Source organism: Lutra lutra, chromosome 6 (assembly GCF_902655055.1).
Source record: "Lutra lutra chromosome 6, mLutLut1.2, whole genome shotgun sequence".
Lineage (NCBI taxonomy): Eukaryota > Metazoa > Chordata > Mammalia > Carnivora > Mustelidae > Lutra > Lutra lutra.
Window position 1 is genome coordinate 145,565,485 of NC_062283.1, and position 22,167 is coordinate 145,587,651.

The following is a 22,167-nucleotide window of genomic DNA, read 5'->3' on the forward strand; positions in this document are numbered from 1 at the left end:
ATGCTGCATCAAGTTTGGTCTGAGTCACCAATAGAATATGAAGTAAGCGGTGGTAGATGCTTCCAAGACATATCACAGAAGGTTGTTCTGCTTCTTCCTGGACTTCTGCTCTGCCTACTGTAGGGAATGCCAGCCGCCATGTTCTGAGCACACTCAGCTCTGTTGGAGGCCCAGATGGAGAGGAAATGAGGCCAACAGCCAACAGCCAGCCCATCATGCCAGCCATGAGAGGGAATCCTCTTGAAAGTGGGTGCTCCTGCAAACCGTCAGATGACTAGCACCCCAAAGCTGACATTCTGACTGCATCTCGTGAGAAACCTGCAGCTATAACTGTCTAACCAAACTGCTTCTGAATTCCTGCCCCACAGAAGCTGTGACAGACAACACATGAGCACTGCTTTAAGTCACTACTATTTGGAATAGCTGAAACACAAGCCCTCTGGAAAAAAAAAATACGAAAAAAACTAAACCTGTCATATCCTTGGACCAGAAGAGGAGTATCCCTCAATCTCTGCCTTTCTGATATGATGGTGTTGGTCAAGGCGATCACTGACATTTGTAAGCACATGGACTCCTCCCTGGCAGCAATGGGTAGTATTGAATATACCAAACCAGACACACGAGCTGATTGGAGAAATTATGATGTCTGCAAATCCCAAGGCACCCAACACCCATCTGTTGAATGAATTAAAGAAACAGCAAATGAGATGTGTGTCACCAATTAATAATAATAAAAAAAAACCTGAATTTGTTACACAATTACTTTAGACTCATTCCTTCTCCATGTTGGAAACAATAAATGAGTATTTGCTTGTGATTACTAGACTCAAGGCACTGATCATCCAGAATGGGAAATCTAGTCTTTTTCTTTTTTAAGAGGGAGGGAGGGAGGGAGAGAGGGGGAGAGAGAGACTGAGAGAGAGAGAGAGAGAGAAAGAGAAAGGGGGGAGGGGCAGAGGGAGAGAGAGAATCTTAAGCAGGTTCCACACTCAGACCAGAGCCCAGTATGGGGCTCAATCTCATGACCCTGAAATCTGACTTGAGCTGAAATCAAGAGTCACATGCTCAACCAACTGAGCCACCCAGGCGCCCTGGGGAAGTCTAGTCTTTCTACATTGTGCTTGCAGGAGGGTCTCTTAACCTGAGGATGTCTGCCCACGGGTTCAATGAATCACTGGTTAAGCATGGAGGGTGTTCAGCACAGCCAGGATCTGGGTGGGAGTGGAGTGGCAGCAGGGCAGAGGTCCAAGCTTACCCTTCCTTCCTGCAGAGGCCCATCCCACCAAGCTTGTACTACTGAGCGCAGAATGTCCTCCAGCCTGCATGCACTCAATCAGTTTTTGCTGTGCACCTGTTTGTGAGTCAGGTCACAGGCCAGTTCCTGGACTACAAGGGGAGCAAACCCAGACATGGTCTCAGCCCTGGAGCGCACAGTCACACGGTGGCGATGCACAACGGATAAACACTTGGAGAACTATAAACACACGGCCGTGAGAAGGGCTTGCAAAGGAAAGTTATCTGGTACTTCAAGTGGGCCATGCAGTTGGGGGGTGCATTTTACCAGCTTGCAGAGGTCTGGGAGACCTTGATATGAGCTGAGTTGTGAAGGATGGGAAGGAAGGCAGAAAAAATAGGGGAAGGGATCAGCTGGTGCAAAAGCCCTGTGGGAGGAGGCAGTACAGTGAACTGCAAGAAGGCTGGTGGCTGTGTGCAGAGTTATTGTAGCAGGATTGGGGCAGGGGGAGAGGAGAGGTTGAGGGAAGAAGGCCTTCCACTGAGAGAAGAGACAGACGGAGAGCCAGAGCTGAAAAGGCCCTGTCAGCAAAGGAGATGGAGGCATTGTGTAGCAGAATCAGAGAAGCCAGGACAGCACTGAGTGTTGGGGGCCAAGGAAAGGGTGTTTCCCAAAGGAGGAAGAGGTCATGGAGGTGATGCCACTGGGTAGTCGTTGGACTATGGCTGAAGCAGGAACAGAGGACGAGGGCCCTTCCAGGAATGGAAGGTTATGTTAGAGAAGCACATGGATTTGAATGGTACAAAATCATAGGAAGTTTCTTCTTGAGTGACACTTTCATCCAGATTCTGAAGGATGTAAGAAAAATGGGCTCAGTTTGCTTCTCAAATGTGGCCTGAAAGAATTAGTTATGAAACTGATGCAAAAAAAAAAAGGTGCCTTTTCTAAAGTGTAAATAAAAGAAGCTCTAGTATTAAATACCCCTCCCCTTGCTGATATTTTGTTGCTTTTAATTCATAGAAGCCTTAGGAGACTAGTCTGTAACGCAAAGAGGGCTGAGTTTGCAAAGGGAGTGTCATGATTTGCCTCTTGGCTCTCACAATAACTGTATATACAGTTAGTTATACAAACTGTTTAATCTCAGTTTGTATCTCTGTGAAATGGGAATAATGGTGTGTTTTCCTCCTTCATGGTTCATGAAGGTGAACAAGATCATTCTTTGTGAGTTGAAAAGCACCACATACTTACAGTTAAGAGTACATGAAGCCTTATCAGTCATTCACATTTCAGCTAGAAGGAGGTCTAAGAATGTCCTTGAAAGCAGGTTTGGTAGTGGGAGGGGTTGGTAGAGGCTCCGTGGGTGCTGTGTGCTGGGGCAAGCGGTATGAGAGGGGGTGCCACCCAGGAGGAAAGGGGGTGGGGTTCACTGCTAACAATCTCTCTTCCTCATCACCTTCTCCAGGGCTGGTTACTCTGGGTAGCGTGATACTACCAGTTATGTGTTCCTGGGGAGACAAGGGTCTTGCTGGGCATCAAGATTATGCTGGACCTTTCTGTGGCTTGCCCTGGGGGTACCCCACTGGGCTGCTGATAGCAAAGCCCCTGTCACCTGTCAGCTGGCCCATGCCATTTCAGAGGTGACCACCAGTCTGTGCCGCTGAATATAGGCCAGGTACGCAGTAGGAGCTCATTAAAGTTTTGCTGAAGTAATAATTAGTTTCCCCATTTTGAGCACCGATACCTACCTATCTGCATGGGGTCTGAGACGCATGTGGCTGGTGTGACATGCTCTATGCTTGGCAGCTCTGTGCCTCTGTTGTACCACCGAACTGCAGCCCTGTTCTGCTCTCGACGGGAGGCGGGGCCGGGCCAGCGCAGGCTGGAAGGCAGCCAGACGTGTGTTTTGCTAGCATAATGCCTCAGCCAACTTCTCCAACTGCCAACCGCAACTCAGAGACGGGACATTTGGAGCTTTTGTTCCACCCCGGCTTACTAATGCCTTCTCCCCAAACTAGACCTCTTAATTCTGCAGGATTAGAGTGAGTGTACGCTGAGTGAGGTCTGCCTATGGAAATTACATGCAGGGTTAAAGCCCTCCTTGGGGAAAAAAGAGAATAAAGTAAGAGAAGGGGTAGGCAGCATTTAGAATGAGATCCGTAAGTTTCACAGCTGAAATAGCCCGGTGCTTGGGATTGTAAATTTTTGTGTGTAAGCTCTTTGGGGCAAGGAGCTGCCTGAGCCTCAGTCACAATTTATCCCTAGATTCTAACACATTACTTGACGCAAAAACAGCTGTTCCACCAAGGTCATATAAAGGAATAGATTAATGAATGTTTTCTCTAGATCTAGCCAAGTTCTGTGCCCACTGACAAGTGGCGAGTGATAAACTGGGGTATCTAGTTGCTTCCATTTGTAGCATGTTTGCCTAATGGCCTGGGGCCACCAGACAGAAACTTAGAGTAAGGTCTGTGGACTTTCCTATCATGGCAATCAAAACATTCACAATTAGAATCTTCCACGATTCTTAGGCTAGGTCAGGTATCTGACGTCTTAATCCTTTATATTCCACTAATTCGCAGTATATTTGCACAGAAGAGGACTTGCCTTGGTAGCGCTTTGCAGCGGAAACTAGTCAGAACTTCTGCCCAGAGGAAGCATGTTTCAGGCAATGATGTATTTATGGAAGTGTAACCAGCACTTCTCTCCTATGTCTTCCAAACCTTGAGAAGGTGAATGATGTAACACTGAGGTGTTGTGTAATTGTCTGCTAACAAAGATTGCTCACCATTTGGATGATGAAGAGGTGTCTCTGATCCATCTGTACTGGACACAGGGTGAGCAAAACACACTTTTATTTGTACTCTCTGCTTGGATCCTGATGCTTTTGCTGAAAATCAAATAGGATACATCTGGAGGTGCATGGTGTGGTGGAAAAGACCTGCACTTGGGGTCAGATGGAGGGGGGAGGGCGTCACCTACACTAGGTGGGCAAGCCACATAAACTCTTGGAGCCTTGGTTTTCTCTCTGTAGATGCAGAGCAGTGTCTCTAAGACTGTTGTGCAAATCAGAACAAAAGAGATACCACTCAAGAATATATGATTAAGCATTTTGAGATGAGACCCTCAGGATGAATGAAGAACAAACCTCACTGACAAGCGAGAGAAACGTTCCCAAAAGGAAGGCTGAAGGAACTACAGGTTCGTAGCTGATCACTAGGCAAGAGGCACCAGCCAGGGTTTAAGGTCAAGAATGTGTTGTTGCTTTGTTTCGGTGAAGAGATACTGCATTTCTCTTTTTCATCGGTCCACAGTTCATTCAACAATCGTTTCCTCTCTGTGGAACGACACAAACCTGGTCAAGTTTTGGGGTGTCCGGATGGAGGGCCGGCTCAGGGTTAGGTTGTGAGCTCCAGCCGGAGCAGCTTGGCACGGAAACCGCGGGGCAGCCGGCAGCTCTGGCTTAGGTGTCCCTGTCGCCTGCAGGGGCGCTCCCAGCCGCTCGGAGGGGCGCGAGGCTTTCGAGGGCGGGAGCGGGCCACCACAGGTGGGAGTCCAGGACAGGGAGCTCCGAAGCAGTGTTAACACCACCGATCCTAGAGGAGGCCAGGTCAGTTAAGGCCTCGGGCTGGAGATTCCCCGTACTTCAGGACGGATTCTGGGAGCAGGTGATGACCTCCGCAGAAAGGACAGCCTGCGCAGCAGGGTCCGAGGACATCAAAGCCCTCTCCTGGGCGCGCGGGATGTGGGAAGGCCGGGCTGAGCCGCAGGAAAGGCCACGATGTGCAGAAAGAGGTGAAGCGACGTGGCTCCCGTCCCCAGCGTTGAAACCAGGGGTATCGGTGGGATCGTAGGTCATTCTTGAGTTTGGCGGCGATTGGAGCCATTTCCCGAGCCAGAAAACGAGAGACGTTGGACAAGGGGAGGAAATTCTCACTGCCCTGAGAATCACCGAATTTTCAGAACCACCAAGCGGGGTTCCGGGGCGCTCGGGCACAGGACCGCCGACGCGGCACCCGGTGCCCCTCCTGCCCGAGTCCTCCGCCCCGCCGCCCCGCCGCCCCGCCGCCCCGCCGCCCCGCCGCCGGCAGGGGGCGCCCGCTCGCGACTAAAAGGCTCGGCGGGCGGCCCGAGGCCTCAGTACACCGCGCGACGGCCGGTGCGCGGGCGGAGCCGTCAGCGCTGGGCCAGGGCGCCGCGGTCACCGCGCAGAGCGCGCGCAGCCACTCGGACGGCGAGGACCCGACGGCGGCGCCTCGGCGCTCCCTGACTCTCTCCCAGCGCCCACCCGGCAGCCGGTGCGCCCAGCCCGCCCAGCCCGCCGCGCACCCCGGGCTCCCGATGGCGCCCGAGGCCGGGGCGGCCCCGCGCGCGCGGTGCCCGCTGCCCTGGGTGCTGCTGCTCTTGGCCGCGCTGCTGCCCGTCGTGTCCCCGGCGGGGGCTCCAGGTACGCGCAGTCCCGGGGCTCAGCTGCCCGACTCCCAGCGCCTCCTCGCCGCTTCTCTGTCCACCATCCGCGCATCACCCACCCTGCCTGTTGCTCCGGGGACCGCTGTCCCGCTCTGTGCTGTGCGTGTCGTGTCACTAACCTGTGCGTCCTCATCGCTCGCGGGTCGCGGCGCGGAGGGGCGGCTGGGGACGCGGGGTCTGGGCACTTGGCACCTGGCGCATGGGAGTCGGGCGCGGGGACACCATGGGTGCTGGGGACCTCAGGGCCCTTGGTTTCAACTTTGCCGTCGAACGCCCCAGAGTCCGGAGACTCGAGCAGTCAGGCTAACTTCCTGGAGAGATTCAGGCAAAGGAAAAACAAAAACAGAAAAGAGAAAAGCGACGCTTTGACATTGCGGTGGAGGTGGGGGTCTTATTTTTCTTTGCCCAGAATTTCCCTGTGGGCATCCTTTCCTTCAGTTCACCTGCCCGGAGGTAGGGATGCCTGTTGGAGGGTGGCACTCGGGAGACCAGAAGGGAGGCAGGGAGGCAGGACTCTTCTAGAAGCGCACGGGGGAAAGCTGCGAGCCGCCCCGGGGGGCGGTCGGGTACCCCGGCGCGCCCAAGTGTCCGCGGCACTCGGACGGAAGCCAGTACCTCCGGGTGGGAACTGTGGAGCTGGGAGAAGACTTTGGTCTTGAGAGAAGGGAGATAGAAAGTGGGAGAGCCTATCTGGGAGAAGCTCGCCCTTCCCCGAAGACACCGGGCTGGAGATGGGAAGGATGCTTTCTTTCGGGGATGAAACTTGAGCAGCACTCTTCAGAAAATACCAGCGTGCTGGTATCAGAAGTTCTGAAGGTTTCCTGCAGAGAGTTGAAGTTAGTGGTGGGTTTTTCATCCCTAAGCCTTTGGTGGCCCTTGTTCCCACCTCCTGTGCAGGCATTTCCACACTTGAAACGGCGAGGCTTGTATTTATGCCATCAGTTTGTAGGAATCCAAGAAGTCCACATTTTTGTTGATACTATTCACTCCCAGCTGGGTTATAAAAATTCAGATGTGATTCCAAGGAAGGCTACTTGCTTGATGATGCTATTTAGTGTCCTTATTGCCCTTTTAAAAAGGGGAAATGAGGGACAGTTGGGGGGGGGTCACGTCTTGCAGTTCTTTATGGTGGGTACCTCTGCAGCTGGTTCATGCTGCGTGGTGGGATGACGGAAGTCACTTCTTCCTAAAAGGCAGGACCAGTGGTAGATTTTGTTTTCCTCTCTCAACAATCTCTAGGAAAGCATTCACTGAATATTTGGTGCAGTAGTTAACAAGAATAAAGCTATTTTAAAGCCTTTCGACTCCCCCACCTACAACTCATGGCTTTTTTCCCCCCACTAAATTAAGTTTTCTGAATGTTGGAAGAGTTATTGTTTCAGAAAATGGGCCGGAGCTGGAAGTAATGCCAACCTGGCTTCATGATGATTCCAGCTTCACTCCTGCTGGATTCCTCTGCCACCTGCCCAGCGGGTTACATTTGCGTGTGCCTGGAGTTAGGGTTCTGTGTGGCAGCTCCCGAAATGCTATGCCCTCACTTGCCTTCTGCTCTGTAAATTCACTGAGCTGTGGAATGTGGGAGCTGGAATGCTTGCTGGCACTTTGCTCGACTGTGTTGACGTGGGCCTTGCAGGAAAATGATGATCAGACTAGAAATGGACCAGCACACTTTGAAATGAATATCTACTGTCTTTAAATGAAATAATAGAAAGAAAGGAAGAGATATAATCTGCAGATAGCTCCCCACTGCTGTGAAAGAAATCATGGGGCACATAATTTATTTCATCTGCTCCTCTGGAAGGCTTCCTGTCTGTCCTGCCGTACATAGTCATAGTCGCTGTTCCAAACTTGGATTCTGGGTCTGATAGCAAGGCCATGGGCACACCGCTCCTTCTCTGGCTGAATCAACACATGGGCCCAGCTAGCTGCCTGAGTCAAGCTTTCCCCTGCTCCCCAGACCTTGGGCGCCAGAATCCTTGTAATGAAAGCACCCAGAGCCACTCTAAATGGCAGGCCACCACAGCTCAGAGGAACGTTCCTTAAAACAGAGGAGATTTGCAGCGCACACAAAAGATCAAAAGAAACCCTTTACCTTGGTGGTCCATTAAAACATAAACCAAAATAAGCAAGTGATGTCTCCAACATCCATCCCTACAATAAACTACTGAGCAACCATTGAGATTACAGTGGCACTTGCCAGTCTGATAGGATACATATCTCTAAAAATGTGAGGACACACACTCACATGTATTTCTAGCAGTTCTCTTAGGGTAGTTATGGGTGACTTTAATTTTTTTCTTTAGAACCTAAATATCCTTTCAGGGAATTTGCAAGGTCAAAACTATCTTCAAAGAAATGGCAAGATACCGTTTGCCCTTTTTTTTTTTTTTTTTTTTTTTTTAACCGTGTTGATGTTTGCTGCAAAGGTAGAAAGCTTGGTGGGTGAAACCGCTGGTATTTTAGGGTGAATTGAGGTTTTGGTGCCATAATGAACTAATAGTCATTGAAGTGAAGAAGAGATATGCCAGTTTCAGTTACGAATGTCCTGGTGCAACAGTAAAAATTATTAATTTCACAAATCTCTACCCTTGAATGCATGTCTTTTTAATATTTTGTGGGAAGGAACAGGAAAGGGACATAAATTACTTCTGCAGACTGCCCAAGTTCAGTGATAATCCTGAAGAAAAATCATGAGGAAAATCCTGGTAATCCTGAGGTAATCCTAAGGAAAAGCTCTTGTGTGATAGTTTGAGTTGTGAACTGAACTAGCTTCTTTTTTCATGGCACACCATATTTACCAGAAAGAATGACCACAAACTTGGGTATTTGGCAGACATCTTCTCAAAGATGAACAAGGGGACCTGTCACTTCTAGTAAAATAACTGATAGTATGTCTTGTCAGTGATAAAATTTGAGCTTTCAGACGAAAATTGGAATTTTGCCAAGTCATCTCCAATATCACTTGAAAGCTTCCCAATGCTTAAAAACTTCTCTAACAATATCAGTGGTGAGATAAATGAATGTGATGGTTTAAATATTGTCTTATAAAAATGTGTCAGCATTTAGATGACCTGCATAACCAAGTGAACCAGTAAATTCCAAATGACCAATGCATAAAGTTACCAAGTCTTGCCTAGCTAAAAGTTCCAGCCAAAGTGCAAGAGAGCCCAATGGATCTTTCATGTAACAAAGTGTGAAAAACTCTTTATACAGTTTCAGATTCTACATCGCAACCAACCTTGAAGAAACTGCTACTTGATGAGTTTTGGTGTAGTATCAAAGATTTTCCAAAAAGATTCGTGAGGCTGTTAAGATACTTTTCCAACTACAGAGCTGTGTGAAGTTGGATTTTCTTCAGGCACTTCAACTACAACATATTATAATGGACTGAAGATGTAAGCAGAGAAGAGATCCTGTTGTCTCCTATTGAAGACATGTGCCCAAGTGTAAAACAATGCCACTCTTCCATTTCTTTTTGTTTTGGAAAATAGTTATTTTTCATAAAATATAAGTTTTTTAATGCCAATATGAAATGGCTTACTGCTGCTATTTTAAAATGATTTAATGCATTCAGAGGAATGCATGCCTAGTTTATATTTCTGGTTAGTAGATCACAACAGATAAAACCAACGTAAATATAACCTCTGGGAGATGGTCATTAATTTAAGAGTAGACAGGAATCCAGAGAAGAGGAAGTTTGATAGCCACTGGGACAGAAAGGGGAAGTAGATCCTCCATCAAGATGCCTGACTCTGAGACTCAGTGCAGTGTCCTTCACATGCAGTATGGCCAGCCTTGGGCCAGCTAGTCAGTCTCCACTAGTCCAAGTGAATGGAAAGATTCCTTCCATCTGCAAAGTCTTCAACGGTCTTCCTATGGCCCAATCTATGCCCAGCTCTGCAGGGTTTCCCACCTACTTTTGTCCTCCTTGAGAAGAAAGGATGGATATACCCTTTCCTTTTGTCTTGTGCATTGGAGCCCACCCAGATGAAAGAAATGTTTAATTCATCAACTGAGCGTGCAATTTGTTGCTGTGGAATCAGAGGTTATAAGAGAATTTCAGAATGACGATTCATGTCCTTGAGGAGTTGTCACCGGATGGTTCCAGAGGATTATCAATATGTCTTCCCCGGGCCATTCCCAACTCATATCTCTAGTTGAGTTATAAAGCCCCATTTCCTGAAAACAGGCAGGGGAGGAGGTGAGGAGTGTGTGTGTGGGTGGGGGGGTTGTATTAGTTTCTTATTTATTGTTGTAACAGTTTATCACAAATTTAGTGGCTTAAAACAACACAAATTTATTATCTTGTAAGTCTGGAAGTCTGAACTCTGAAATAGGTCTCACTGGGCTAAAGCGAAGGGCTGTGTTCCTTCTGCAGGGTCTTGGAGAGAATCTTTTCAGGCTTCTAGAGGTGCCCACATTCTTCTAGCAGCCTCTCCCAGCGGTCCTGTCACTCTGCTCCTTCCCACACCTGACCTTCTGTGACTCTGACCTTCTTGTCTCCCTCTTTCACTTATGAGGATCCTTGTGATTCTATTGGACTCACTGGAATAATGCAGGATAATCTCTCCATCTCCAGGTCCTTTACTCAGTCACATCTGCAAAGTCCATTTTGCCACATGAGGTCACATATTCACAGGTTCTGGGGACTGGGAGATGCCCATCATTGGAGGCTGCTATTCTGCTACTGCAGGTGAGGGTCGGAGGGGAGGACCCCATCACCTGTCACTGAATGAGGAGCAAACATTTCTTCATGATTCCTATGGAACTGGGGATTTCTTAAGTTATCATTAAGTCTCTTATCAGGACATTTTATTTCAGTCTGAAAATATAGAGGCGAGTATTTAAAGGTATAAAAATGAAGAAGAGAAAACATACATATACTTACTTGTTAATCCATAGAATATTTACGTTGGAATATATCCAAACCTGAAATTTTAGGTGACTTTGACAAGAGCTGGGTAGCTGGGGGCAGGGACAGATATTGCTTATTTCTTTTATCAGTTTTAGTAAGCACATATTAAGGCATATGGATAGAGGTATTGGTTATACACATAAGCTAACATCTTTTCCTTCCTTCTAGAATTTATCCTTGTCTTGTTGCAAAGAGTATGAATTTAATTCTGTTTTTGGGAATTGTGTTATTATTGATTTTATTAAGGAAATTTCTCCAGTATGGGCCAGATGGTTAAAATTTAGAAATTTTGAAAAAGGAATCTGTGCCACTGAGAGGTGACGTCATGAGGAAGACACATTCTTCCCCCCTACCCCTACCTTTTCCTCTCGGCCCCGAGGGCGGCCGCGCTTGCGCCCAGCGGCCCTTAGAGGGCGCTGTTGGCCTTGTGGCCGGTGTTTCCACAGCCCGCTGGCCCCTTGCACTGGCGCCCCTGCCGCGGTGGCTTTACAGAGATAAGAAAATTAGGATAAACGTGCAGTTATCTGCTTTGGGTTTCCCTTAATGTTTGCCTTTTGTCAGCTTTGCTCCTCATTGAAGCTTCCTTCAGACAGTAAGTCAGGAAGGACAAATCATGCGTTAAGATTGGAATTGAGTGCTTGTTAGTAATGATCCTTGGCGAGTGGGAGCATGAAAGCCTAAAGCCAAAGCACAGGTCGGTGGCCCTTCAGCCCTGGGGGACCCCTGGCGTCTCTGCCGGCGCCCCAGAACTGCAGCAGCTGGAAGACGGGGAGGGACAAGGGACTTTGGAGGAGGACACGGACCTCTTGAGCACCGCGAGTCAGTTTTGAATGAGTTGGTTAATCAGTCTCAAGTTTCCCCGTTGACCTCTCAGGATGCTTTTTGTATCTGGGGAGAGTAATGCGCGATCTAAGGCTGATTTCTGAGTCTAGCAGAATAGCTGGAGAGCTGCTCGTGTTATTAATCACATTTGCCGGCTGTGGCCCCTTGTATGTGGAGGAGATGATTAAATTATAATAGCATCATAATCTGTATGGTACACTCTACACAATTCTACTTTCATTTTTACGTGGAATTCTTCAGTGTGCATTTTAATTTCTTTCTAATACTAACTGGCAGTTAAAAGTGCCACAAAGTTTAACATTCATTTCTATGTCATGCCATCTGATTTTCGTGGCAACCTCGTGAAGTTGGTAACATCCTCCCCTCACCACAAGGGAACTGGGTTCCCAGGAGTTCGCGGGCTTTCCCAAAGTCGTGTAGTTTGTGGTATCCCGGGATTTGGACCCCATTCTTTTAGATCCACATCCTCTGTGCTTCCTGCAGGCTAATCCAGCTCCTGTTTGGGTGTTTGCTGAATTCCCCGTGTTTTCTCCTTTGGGCTGGCAGTGGGAGCTGGTACCACCACTTTTGATTGGCTCGGAATGCCCTTCTAAGTCTGCAGTCACACTGCCATTGGCTGTTGAGAAATGATTCTGTCACACACCGAAGCATGTTGAACTCTAGTAGGGGTTAAGTTCAGATGAGGTTGTAGTGAACCTGTTCCCTGTTACAAAATCTATTTGGCATTGGGTACAAGCTCAATCTTCATGGCAGGCAGTGTCCCTTCCTTAGTGACTCCTGTTAAAACTTGCCCTTGAGGGAACCCTCCTACACTGTTGGTGGGAATGCAAACTGGTGCAGCTGCTCTGGAAAACAGTATGGAGGTTCCTCAAAAAGTTGAAAATAGAGCTACCTTACGACCCAGCAGTATCACTACTGGGTATTTACCCTAAAGATATAAATGTAGTGATCAGGGTCACATGCACCAAAATGTTTGTAGCAGTAATGTCCATAATAGCCAAACTATGGAAAGAACCTAGATGTCTAGATGTCTATCAGTAGGTGAATAGATAAAGAAGATGTGATATATATGTATATATACACACACACATATATATACACACATGTATACAGATATATAGTATTCCTATATATAGGAATACTATGCAGCCATCAAAAATGAAATATTGCCATTTGCAATGACGTGGATGGAAATAGAGGGTATTATGCTAAACGAAATAAGTCAATCAGAGAGAGACAACTGTCATGTGCTCTCTCTGGTATGAAGAATTTGAGAGGCATGACAGGGGTTCGTGGGGGGTACAGAGGGAAAAGATGAAAAAAGATGGGATCGAGAGGGAGACAAACCACAAGAGACTCTTAATCTCAGGGAAAAAACTGAGGGCTGCTGAGGTGGGGAGGGGGGATAGGAGAGAGGGATGGTGTGGCTGGGTTATGGACATTGGGGAGGGTATGTGCTATGATGAGCGCTGTGAAGTGTGTAGGACTGATGATTCACAGACCTGTGCCCCAAAGCAAGTAATACATTATATGTTAATAAAAAAATAAAGATTAAAAAAAATTTTAAAGATTTTTTTAAATAATTTTTTTAATTTTTAAAAAGGATCTTTTTAAAGACTTAAAAAAAAAAAAAACCTTGCCCTTGAGATCCATGCTCTGTGTCTAGTTAGTTACAGAAACCCTCAGAGTTTAATAGAGTGGTTGTCTGTGGATGCCTGATCCTTATGATGGAGCCTGTCAGCCTTGTATTGTAACCCAAGGTTCCCAGAATTCAAGTTTGTTTACAGCAGACCATTTAAATCAAGGAACACTGCTGACAGACATTAGTTGTTAATCTATGTCACCTCATAGAGGTGAGAAGACTGTAAGAGCATTATTGTTAAGGTGTTTGGAACTTCTCAGAAAACAGTATTCTCTAAACTCTGGGATTTGTCTTTTAGGGATTATTTTATTGGGTTCCATCTCTTCACCCACATTTGCTTCACCTGACTCAGCTGCTGATTTGCACTGTGTGAGTTTGGGCGGCTCATAATTCTGCAGGCTTGTTTCTCATCTACAAAGTGAGGGGATCAGACTATAGACATGGCTAAGGGTCCCTTCTGATGATAACTTTGCGTGAGTCTCCATTTAAAGGGCATCCATCCATCCATTCATTCAGTCAGTCAGCATTAATACATGTCAGATGCAGAGATACCAATCTAATAAACACAGTCCCTCTGTCCAGAAGGCATAGGCGGAGGGGAGTAGGGGAGGGAATGCACACAGTGCGGTGCATATTAGGACAGTCCCTGGGGGTGGGGGGAATTGGATTGGACATCCAGGACAGCCATATTTGAGCTGGGTTTTGAGGAGAGGAGTGGGCATTACTTAGGGAAGGAGAGCAAGGAAGGACATTTCAGGTGAAGGAGAACCATGCCGTGTGTGAAGGCACAGAGAGGCAAAGAGCATTGTGACAATTTTGAAGAAATATGCATTTCTGGTGGATCCTGCAAAGTGGCCCCTGTGGAAAGGGTTGCATTCAGGGCTGGAAGGACAGCCCTACTAGATGGTCCAATGACCATTGAAGGAGTGCGCACAGTGGGAGGTCGCACAGATGCTGATTGGAGGACAGTGCAGGATCAGGCTAGAGGGGAGGGGGTTCTTTTAATATCTTCTGATTTATTTGAGATTTGGGAGGTTTCTCCTTACTTTATAGACCAAGCTGATACCTCCTAACTACTATCTTTACCTTCAGTTCTATCTGAAATGTTCTAGCATAGCACAACCTGATCTTGGAATGGGTTCCAAGTTACCATGAGTCTCATGCCTCCACATGTGGGTAGATTATAGTTAAGATGGGGGAGCTAAACAGTTGAATACAATGGCTTTGGGGTCAAGGGTGGTTCTGGGGATGGAATTTAGTTTCCAAGGGAAAAAACGGTATCAGTAATTTTAGGAGTTCATGGGGGCAGCAGTGGTGGGTAACTTGGGAAGGAGAAAATCAATGGATATTATTTATGCAGGCTCTTAGAGTCTAAATAGTGACACTCCGTTCAAAGGCCACCTAAGCATCTACTCGTTCTGGGGGTCTGAAGGCTGTTATGTGGTGGACAGGTGGTTGGTTAGAGCCAACAAACACAGATTGAGAAGGTGACTGTGCTGTCCTTGGCACAGGGTGGATGGCGGGTTCCATAGCACCAGCTCTATGGTTACACTAGGTGGCATTGCAGTGAGAGGTTGGGTGCACCACAATGGCTAACTTGGGAGGACGCCATGTTTGTCTGGGGTGAAATCCCTCTGGCAGTCACTGCAGCCAGAACTCACAGCGCTGGGCAGGGGAAGAGGCCAGGGACTCCGACAATCAGGTGTGGTCTCCTAGGAGCTTGGGAGCAGCAACCTCAGCCAGGCCAGGCGATGGCAGCCTTCTGAAGACCCTGGCCAGGGGCTGCTGTTGGCCAGATGATGGCTGGGCAGACTGCCTTCTTAGTGGCACCATCTTATGACAGCAGAGTTTTATAAAATAAAGTCCCCCTAGAGAGACGTGATGGTGCCACACAGCTGCTTCCACCTAGAAAACAGAAAGCTTCGGGAAGCCTGTTCCACAGTGAGACTGGTGTGTTTTGCAGGGCTGTGGCTCAGTTTCCGAGGGTGCATTCAGTGATCCTTTATTAGGAGTCTACCCCGGGGGTGCTCTATTCCCCAAGCATCTGGATTAGGATTTCGGACTCCACTGTAGGCACAAAGGACTATTTCTCAAGAACGGCTTTTTATTTTTTTATTTTTATTTTTTTTTAAAGATTTTTATTTATTTGTCAGAGAGACACAGTGAGAGAGGGAACACAAGCAGGGGGAGTGAGAGAGGGAGAAGCAGGCTTCCTGCTAAGCAGGGAGCCCGATGTGGGGCTCGATCCCAGGACCCTAGGATCAGGACCTGAGCCGAAGGCAGATGCTTAACACCTGAGCCACCGTGGCGCCCCAAGAACGGCTTTTTAAAGTGTCATCTTTGAGGTGGTTGTAGTCACATGCAATTGTAAGAAAAAATGCAGTGATCTCCTGTATCCTTTCCCCAGTGTCTCCCAAAGGTGACAGCTTGTATAATTGTAGTGCAGGGTCTGGCAGGCAGCTGACATCTCTACCATCCACTACTGTTCCCATCTCACCAGTGTGACCTGTGGCTTGTGTGGGTTCCTGCATAATTTTGCCATGTGTGTATGTGCGTTCACCTTCCTTCTTACCTAACTCCACCTCACCCTTGGCAATCACCAACCATTCTCCACCTCTATAATTCTGGCATTTCGAGAATGTCATATAAATGGAACTATGGAATATGTCACCTTTTGAGATTGGTAAAAGCCTATTTTTAAGAAGTATTTTCACCCATTCTGCTTGAGATCACTACAGTTAGCTTGCCGGTGTTTTTGTATGTTCTGAGATCTCATGGTATGTAATTTGGCATAGCAGGAAAGTACTGCTTGCCACCCTGGTCCAGGCCACCTTATCGGGATTACTGTAAGAACCTCCTCATTGGTTTCTCTGCTTTGGCCCTCTCTCCCTATACCCTATTCTCAAAACGGGAGTCCCAGTAGTTCTTACTTCATGTGATGCATGAAGTCATAGAAGTCACAGTAGCTCCCCATCTCTCTTAGATAAAAACCCAAATCCCAACAAGTTTTCAGGGCTACACATAATCATCTTCTATACCACACCCTCCCTCACTGTCAGCTCCAGCTCCTTGGCTTCCTTGCTGGTTCTGTAATGTGCTGGGGATCTTCCAGCCCCAGTGCCTTTGTATTTACTGTTCCCTCTGCCTAAACAACTTTCCATAAACATCTATGGGTACATTTCTCACTGTCTCCAGATTCTTTATGCAACATCTCATGAGGCATTATGTGACCACTTTCTCCCCAGTTTAACAGTGTAATCCTATCCCTACCCCCCAACACTTCTTATCCTGGCTTAATTTTCTCCACAACATTTAACCCCACCTGATAGTTCATGTACTTTGCTTTTGTAGTTGATAATTGGCTATTGTCCTCCATTGCACTATAAGCTCCATGACAGCAAGACATTTTGTTAGTTTTATTCACTGAAGTCTCCTCATTGCCTAGAATGATATGCTGCCTGCAGAGAGAAGATGCTTAATAAATATTTGCTGAATGGCATGGCTGGTATTGATGTGTGCTTTCTTTGGTATTGATTACATGTGGTATACACCAAATATATTTAAGTACATGACCTGACAAGAACAGGATACGTGGGGGTGGCAAGTGTGGGGCAGTGTCCTGCCTCCATCTTACTGTGACATTGTGAGGTCAGACCCTGATTTTTGAAGAGTGTTGGCTTGTGTTGGAAGTCCATCAGCAGCTGGAGAATTATATTTCATGGCATACCAGTTTCCAAGTGCTGCCATAACAAAGGATTGCAAACTGGGTGGCTTTAAACAACAGAGATTTATTCTCTCATAGTTTTGGAGGCTGGAAGTCTGAAATCTGTAAGGCAGGATCATATTCTGTCTAAAGGCTCTAGAAAAGACTCCATCCTTGTCTCTTCTTAGTGACTAGTGGTTTCCAGCAATTCTTGATGTTCCTTGGCTTATAGATGTGTCACTCCATTCTCTTGTCTCCTTTGTTATATGGTCTTCTCTCTGAGTCTTCTTATAAGGGTAGTGGTCACAATGGATCATGGCTAAACTTAATCAAGCATAACGTCATCTAAACTAGATTATATCTGCAAAAACCCTATTTCCAAATCACATTCACAGATATTGGGCCTTAGCCCTCAGCATAGCTTTTGGGGAGACACAGTTCAACCCACAACATATGGTACGCCTACCAACACAATTCTTTTTCAGTAGGTGAAAGAATTCTTGCAGCTTCCAACAGTGGGCCATAGTTGAGCCGTAGGAAGACATGAGTCACTGTGTTGTACTCTGTGCTGAACCGTCAACCCAGAGTTCCAAAGACCTACGCACATTCAATTCTCCTAATTCATAGATCAAACCTGGCTGAATCCTTCATTCATAAAGTAAGTCATTAAGTAATTAACTCATATCTTCTGTGACCAGTGACTATGCTAGGCTCTGAGGCACAGGGATACAAAGACTTAATAATGAAATCAGGATTGATGTAGCAATAAGTAATGGCATCGAATGTGATGTGTAGCAATATAGGATCATCTAGTACTTTCTAATTAACTTCTACTCATCAGATATAGAGTTAAGTTCCAAATGTTTTTATTTTATTTTTTTTCAGTGTTCCAAGATTCCTTGTTTATGCACCACACCCAGTGCTCAATGCAATACATGCCCTCCATAATACCCACAACCAGGCTCACCCATCCCACCATTTCCTCCCTTCCAAAACCCTCAGTTTATTTCTCAGAGTCCACAGTCGCTCATGGTTCATCTCCCCCTCTGATTTCCCCCAATTCACTTTTCCTTTCCTTCTCCTAATGTCCTCCATGTTATTCCTTATGTTCCACAAGTAAGTGAAACCATATGATAATTGACTCTCTCTGCTTAACGTCTTCCTTTTTTTTTTTAAAGATTTTATTTATTTATTTGACAGGCCGAGATCCCAAGTAGGCAGAGAGGCAGGCAGAGAGAGGGAAGCAGGCTCCCTGCTGAGCTGAGCAGAGAGCCCAATGCGGGGCTTGATCCCAGAACCCTGAGATCATGACCCAAGCCGAAGGCAGAGGCTTAACCCACTGAGCCACCCAGGCGCCCCATGCTTAACTTATTTCACTCAGCACAATCTCCTCTAGTCCTGTCCATGTTGATACAGAAGTTGGGTATTCATCCTTTCTGATGGATGCATAATACTCCATTGTATATATGAACCATATCTTCTTTATCCATTCGTCTGTTGAAGGGCATCTTGACTCTTTCCACAGTTTGGTGATTGTGGTCATTGCTGCTATGAATACTGGGATACACATGGCCCTTCTTTTCACTGCATCTGTATCTTTGGGGTAAATACCCAGTAGTGCACTCTTTCTGTGAAGTTGGCATTATCCTGGTCCCCAAACCAGGCAAAGACCTATCAAAAAGGAGAATTTCAGAGCAATATCCCTGATAAATATGGATACCAAGATTCTCAACAAGATCCTAGCTAATAGGATCTAACAGTACATTAAAAAGATTATCTACCATGACCAGGTGGGATTTATCCCTGGGATGCAAGGGTGGTTCAACATTCACAAATCAATCAATGTGATAGAACAAATCAATGAGAGAAGAGAGAAGAACCACATGGTCCTCTCAATTGATGCAGAAAAAGCATTTGACAAAATACAGCATCCGTTCCTGATTAAAACTGTTTAAACTATAGGGATAGAGGGAACATTCCTCAACTTCATAAAATCTATCTATGAAAAACCCACAGTGAATATCATTCTCAATGGGGAAACGCTGACAGCCTTCCCTATGAGATCAGGAACGTGACAAGGATGCCCACTCTTGCCACTGTTGTTCAACAAGTTCTGAATGTTTTTACACTGATATACATAGAATTATAAGATTAGCAGGAGAAATCAGTAAATTTGTGTGAGGAATTTTCCTGGGGGTCTCACCTGAATATTTACTCAATCTTTATTTTTTTCCTGTTCAATAAAATTTGGGATGCACCACTATCTTTCTCTTATCTAGACTATGGTCTCTAGTCAAGACTTCTAGGTGATGAGGTGAGGCAGCCCTGCTCTCTCACAGACTATCTAATTGTGGACATTCTTTATGTCATAGAAAAATGTCATGTCCTTTTTTCTGTTGTAACATGTAACATGTGCTCTGGCCTGCTCTGTTTTTTCACATTTCCTACCCCATCCAACATTTGCCTTCTATTATTTTCTGATGGAGAATTAAAACCACTTTTTGTGGTTCATAACTCTCAGAATCCACACATGTACCTGCAGATATCTGAGCAAACCAGGGCCAAGAGGAGGAGAAAATAGAGGCAGAGGACACTATGCTCCCCAACTTCCCTGAGACACAGGCTGATCTTATTTTATAGTTGTGTCATCACCACATTTTGACTCTAATACCTAGGAAGGAAGAAGTCTTGGAGATGAGACATAGGCTATTGTCTGAGCAGCTTAAGTGTCTCTCTCAAGGAACATGAGGATTTTGAACTAAGTTTCTGGGATGAGTTCTGTGGGGTCCACTGATGCTCTGAAATTATAAAGAGTTATTATTATAGGAAGCAATTCCCAGCATTCTCAGGGTTAAAGGGCAGGCTGGGTTAGACTCACAGAAACGCCTTGATTAAATTTCCTCTTAGAATTCAAGCTGTGAGACTCTTAAGCATAGGAAACAAACTGAGGGTTGCTGGAGGGGACAAGGATGGGGGGATGGGGTAACTTAGTGATGGAGGGCATAAGGATGCAATGAGCACTGGGTATTATATAAGACTGATGAATCACTGACCTCTACCACTGAAACTAATAATACATTATATGTTAATTGAATTTAAATAAAAATAAATAAATTTAAAATAAGAATTCAAGCTGCAGAAAGCACTGGTTAGGTCTCCCACACATGGGGGAAATCTCTGGCAAAGACCCTCCTTGAATCTCACCAATGTTGTACTTTGCTCTCTGATCATCCTGACTTGAGAAAGTCTTCCTTTCCTCATCCTCTGAGCCCTGATAATGTTCATAATTAGTAGCATTCAGTTGATATTAAATGTCTGATACCCTTACTCTTTTTTTCATGCATGAGTACAGTGCTTCCCTCCAAAGCCTGAAGATCACTGCCTTCCTTACACAGCTGTGAATTTATTCACTTGTATTCACTTGTATAGCAACTTTCATACTAACTCTGTGTCACCCAGCTGAGGAACACATTCATGGAGATATACCTTTGAAGAGGGGGGGATGTGGGGAATTTGACTAGGTAGATCTGTCTAATCATGGAAACTACTGAAGACTGTTTTAGGCACAGAATTGATAGGCAGATTGAAAAGGGGAAGTTGACCAGATTACCTAAATTTCCTTTCAACTTTTAAGATTTTAAAATTTAATCCAAAGACTATTTCCTGAGGAAAATGAAGACCCCAAGCCCACTCCTGCTATGTGAGGAGGGAGAACTGACCAAGAGCCCAGGTACTGGGAATTATGCCCAGTCATTTTCTATTGGGTTTTAATTGGTGACATCATCCCCTCTGTGGCTCTTCTGCCTCCACATTAGTTGAGTGCCTTATGATTTTCTTTCACATTTTATTGTTGCATCAGTCCTTGAGGATAGCTGTAGAAGAGGAAGTAATTCAGTTTTATATTTTCCAAGAGAAACTTTGGTAACCTATTTCTTTTGTTTTAGACCCTTCTTCCTGAAAGTCTTTCCACTTCTGTCCTCCAAGATGCAACTTTTTCCCTTGTTCTCCTCTTTATAACTAATGGTTCAAATTAAAATGTCTTCTTTCCAGTCATTCTTCAGATATCTATATTCTTTGGGTCCCACTGGAGATGTCATGTACACTGTTGGATACACTGAAGCTCAAAGGAAATGCCAGGGGTGCCTGGGTGGTTCAGTCAGATAAGCATCTGCCTTCAGTTCAAGTCATGAATTGGGGGCCTGGGATCAAACCCCTCATTGGGCTCCATGCTTAGTATGGAGTCTGCTCTTCCCTTTCCCTCTGCCCTGTACCCTAGTCATGCTTTCTCTGTCTCTCTCTCTCTCTCAAATAAATAAAATCTTAAAAAAATAGGGAAAGCCGGGGCGCCTGGGTGGCTCAGTGGGTTAAGGCCTCTGCCTTCGGCTCAGGTCATGATCCTGGGGTCCTGGGATAGAGCCTTGCATTGGGCTCTCTGCTTGGCAGGGAGCCTGCTTCCCTTCCTCTCTCTCTGCCTGCCTCTCTGCCTACTTGTGATCTCTGTCTGTCAAATAAATAAATAAAAAATCTTTAAAAAAATAGGAAAAGCCAGGACTGGAGTTATGAATTTGGGAGCCATGACTTTATGGATGGCATTTGCAATCATGGATTAGATGTGCTAAGGAGGGAGAGAAGACAAAGGGGGTGTGCATGCAGAGAAGAGAGAGGGCCAGAAGCTTGATTCTGGAGTACTCTAACGTTTGAGTTCTGGCAAAGGAGACCAATGATGTGGAAGAGAAACCAGGGAGGATGGTGTCCTGGAAAGCAGGTGACAGTGGGGTCAGGGAAGACAGAAGAAGAGGTACTTTGAGGAGAACCCCTCAGCTGTCATTGGAAGTAGATAGAGTAAGTCAAGGACCAAGAGATGAGTGTTTGGCAACATGGACTCTTCCTAGTATTTGTAAGAGTTCACTTAGCACAATGAGCTCAGGTATCACCATGAATTCTGGTGTCACCAGTATCTTTCAGTTTTGTTTTTCTTTTAAAGTAGGCCCCATGCCCAGTGCAGAGCCCAGTGTAGGGCTCAAAGTCACAACTGTGAAATCAAGACCTGAGCTGAGTTCAAGAGTTGGACACTCAACCAACGGAGTCACCCAGGCACCCCAATAACTTACAGTTTTATAACTTTGGTTCTGATTTCTGTCCAGGCCTACATTTATCTCTTTCAGTTGTAACTGCTGCTGAGAGGCAAAAAAGAGTAGTATAAAGAGCGTTGTCTTTGGTTTTGGATTTGTCTTGGTTTTAACACCATAACTTACTAACTGTGTGTCCTTGGGGAGTCACTGAACTCTATGAGACTCAGTTTCCTCATTTATTAAAATGGGGATACCAAAGCACAGTTGATACAGTTTTTATGGAGATTCAAG

General features: G+C 46.0%; 1 protein-coding gene across 6 annotated transcripts in view; it reads left to right on the plus strand.

The window, feature by feature from the left end:
- The first annotated feature begins 5,373 nt into the window (after positions 1–5,373).
- FNDC1 (fibronectin type III domain containing 1) overlaps positions 5,374–22,167 on the plus strand; it is a 104,657-nt gene continuing 87,863 nt past the window's right edge. For 5 of the 6 annotated variants that reach the window (XM_047733848.1, XM_047733853.1, XM_047733850.1 and 2 more), the window contains exon 1: positions 5,374–5,678. In XM_047733848.1, coding sequence (XP_047589804.1) covers positions 5,573–5,678 — 106 coding nt within the window. In that variant the 5' untranslated portion in view covers positions 5,374–5,572. The remainder of the gene's footprint in view (positions 5,679–22,167) is intronic. The other variant, XM_047733854.1, reaches the window with a different exon arrangement.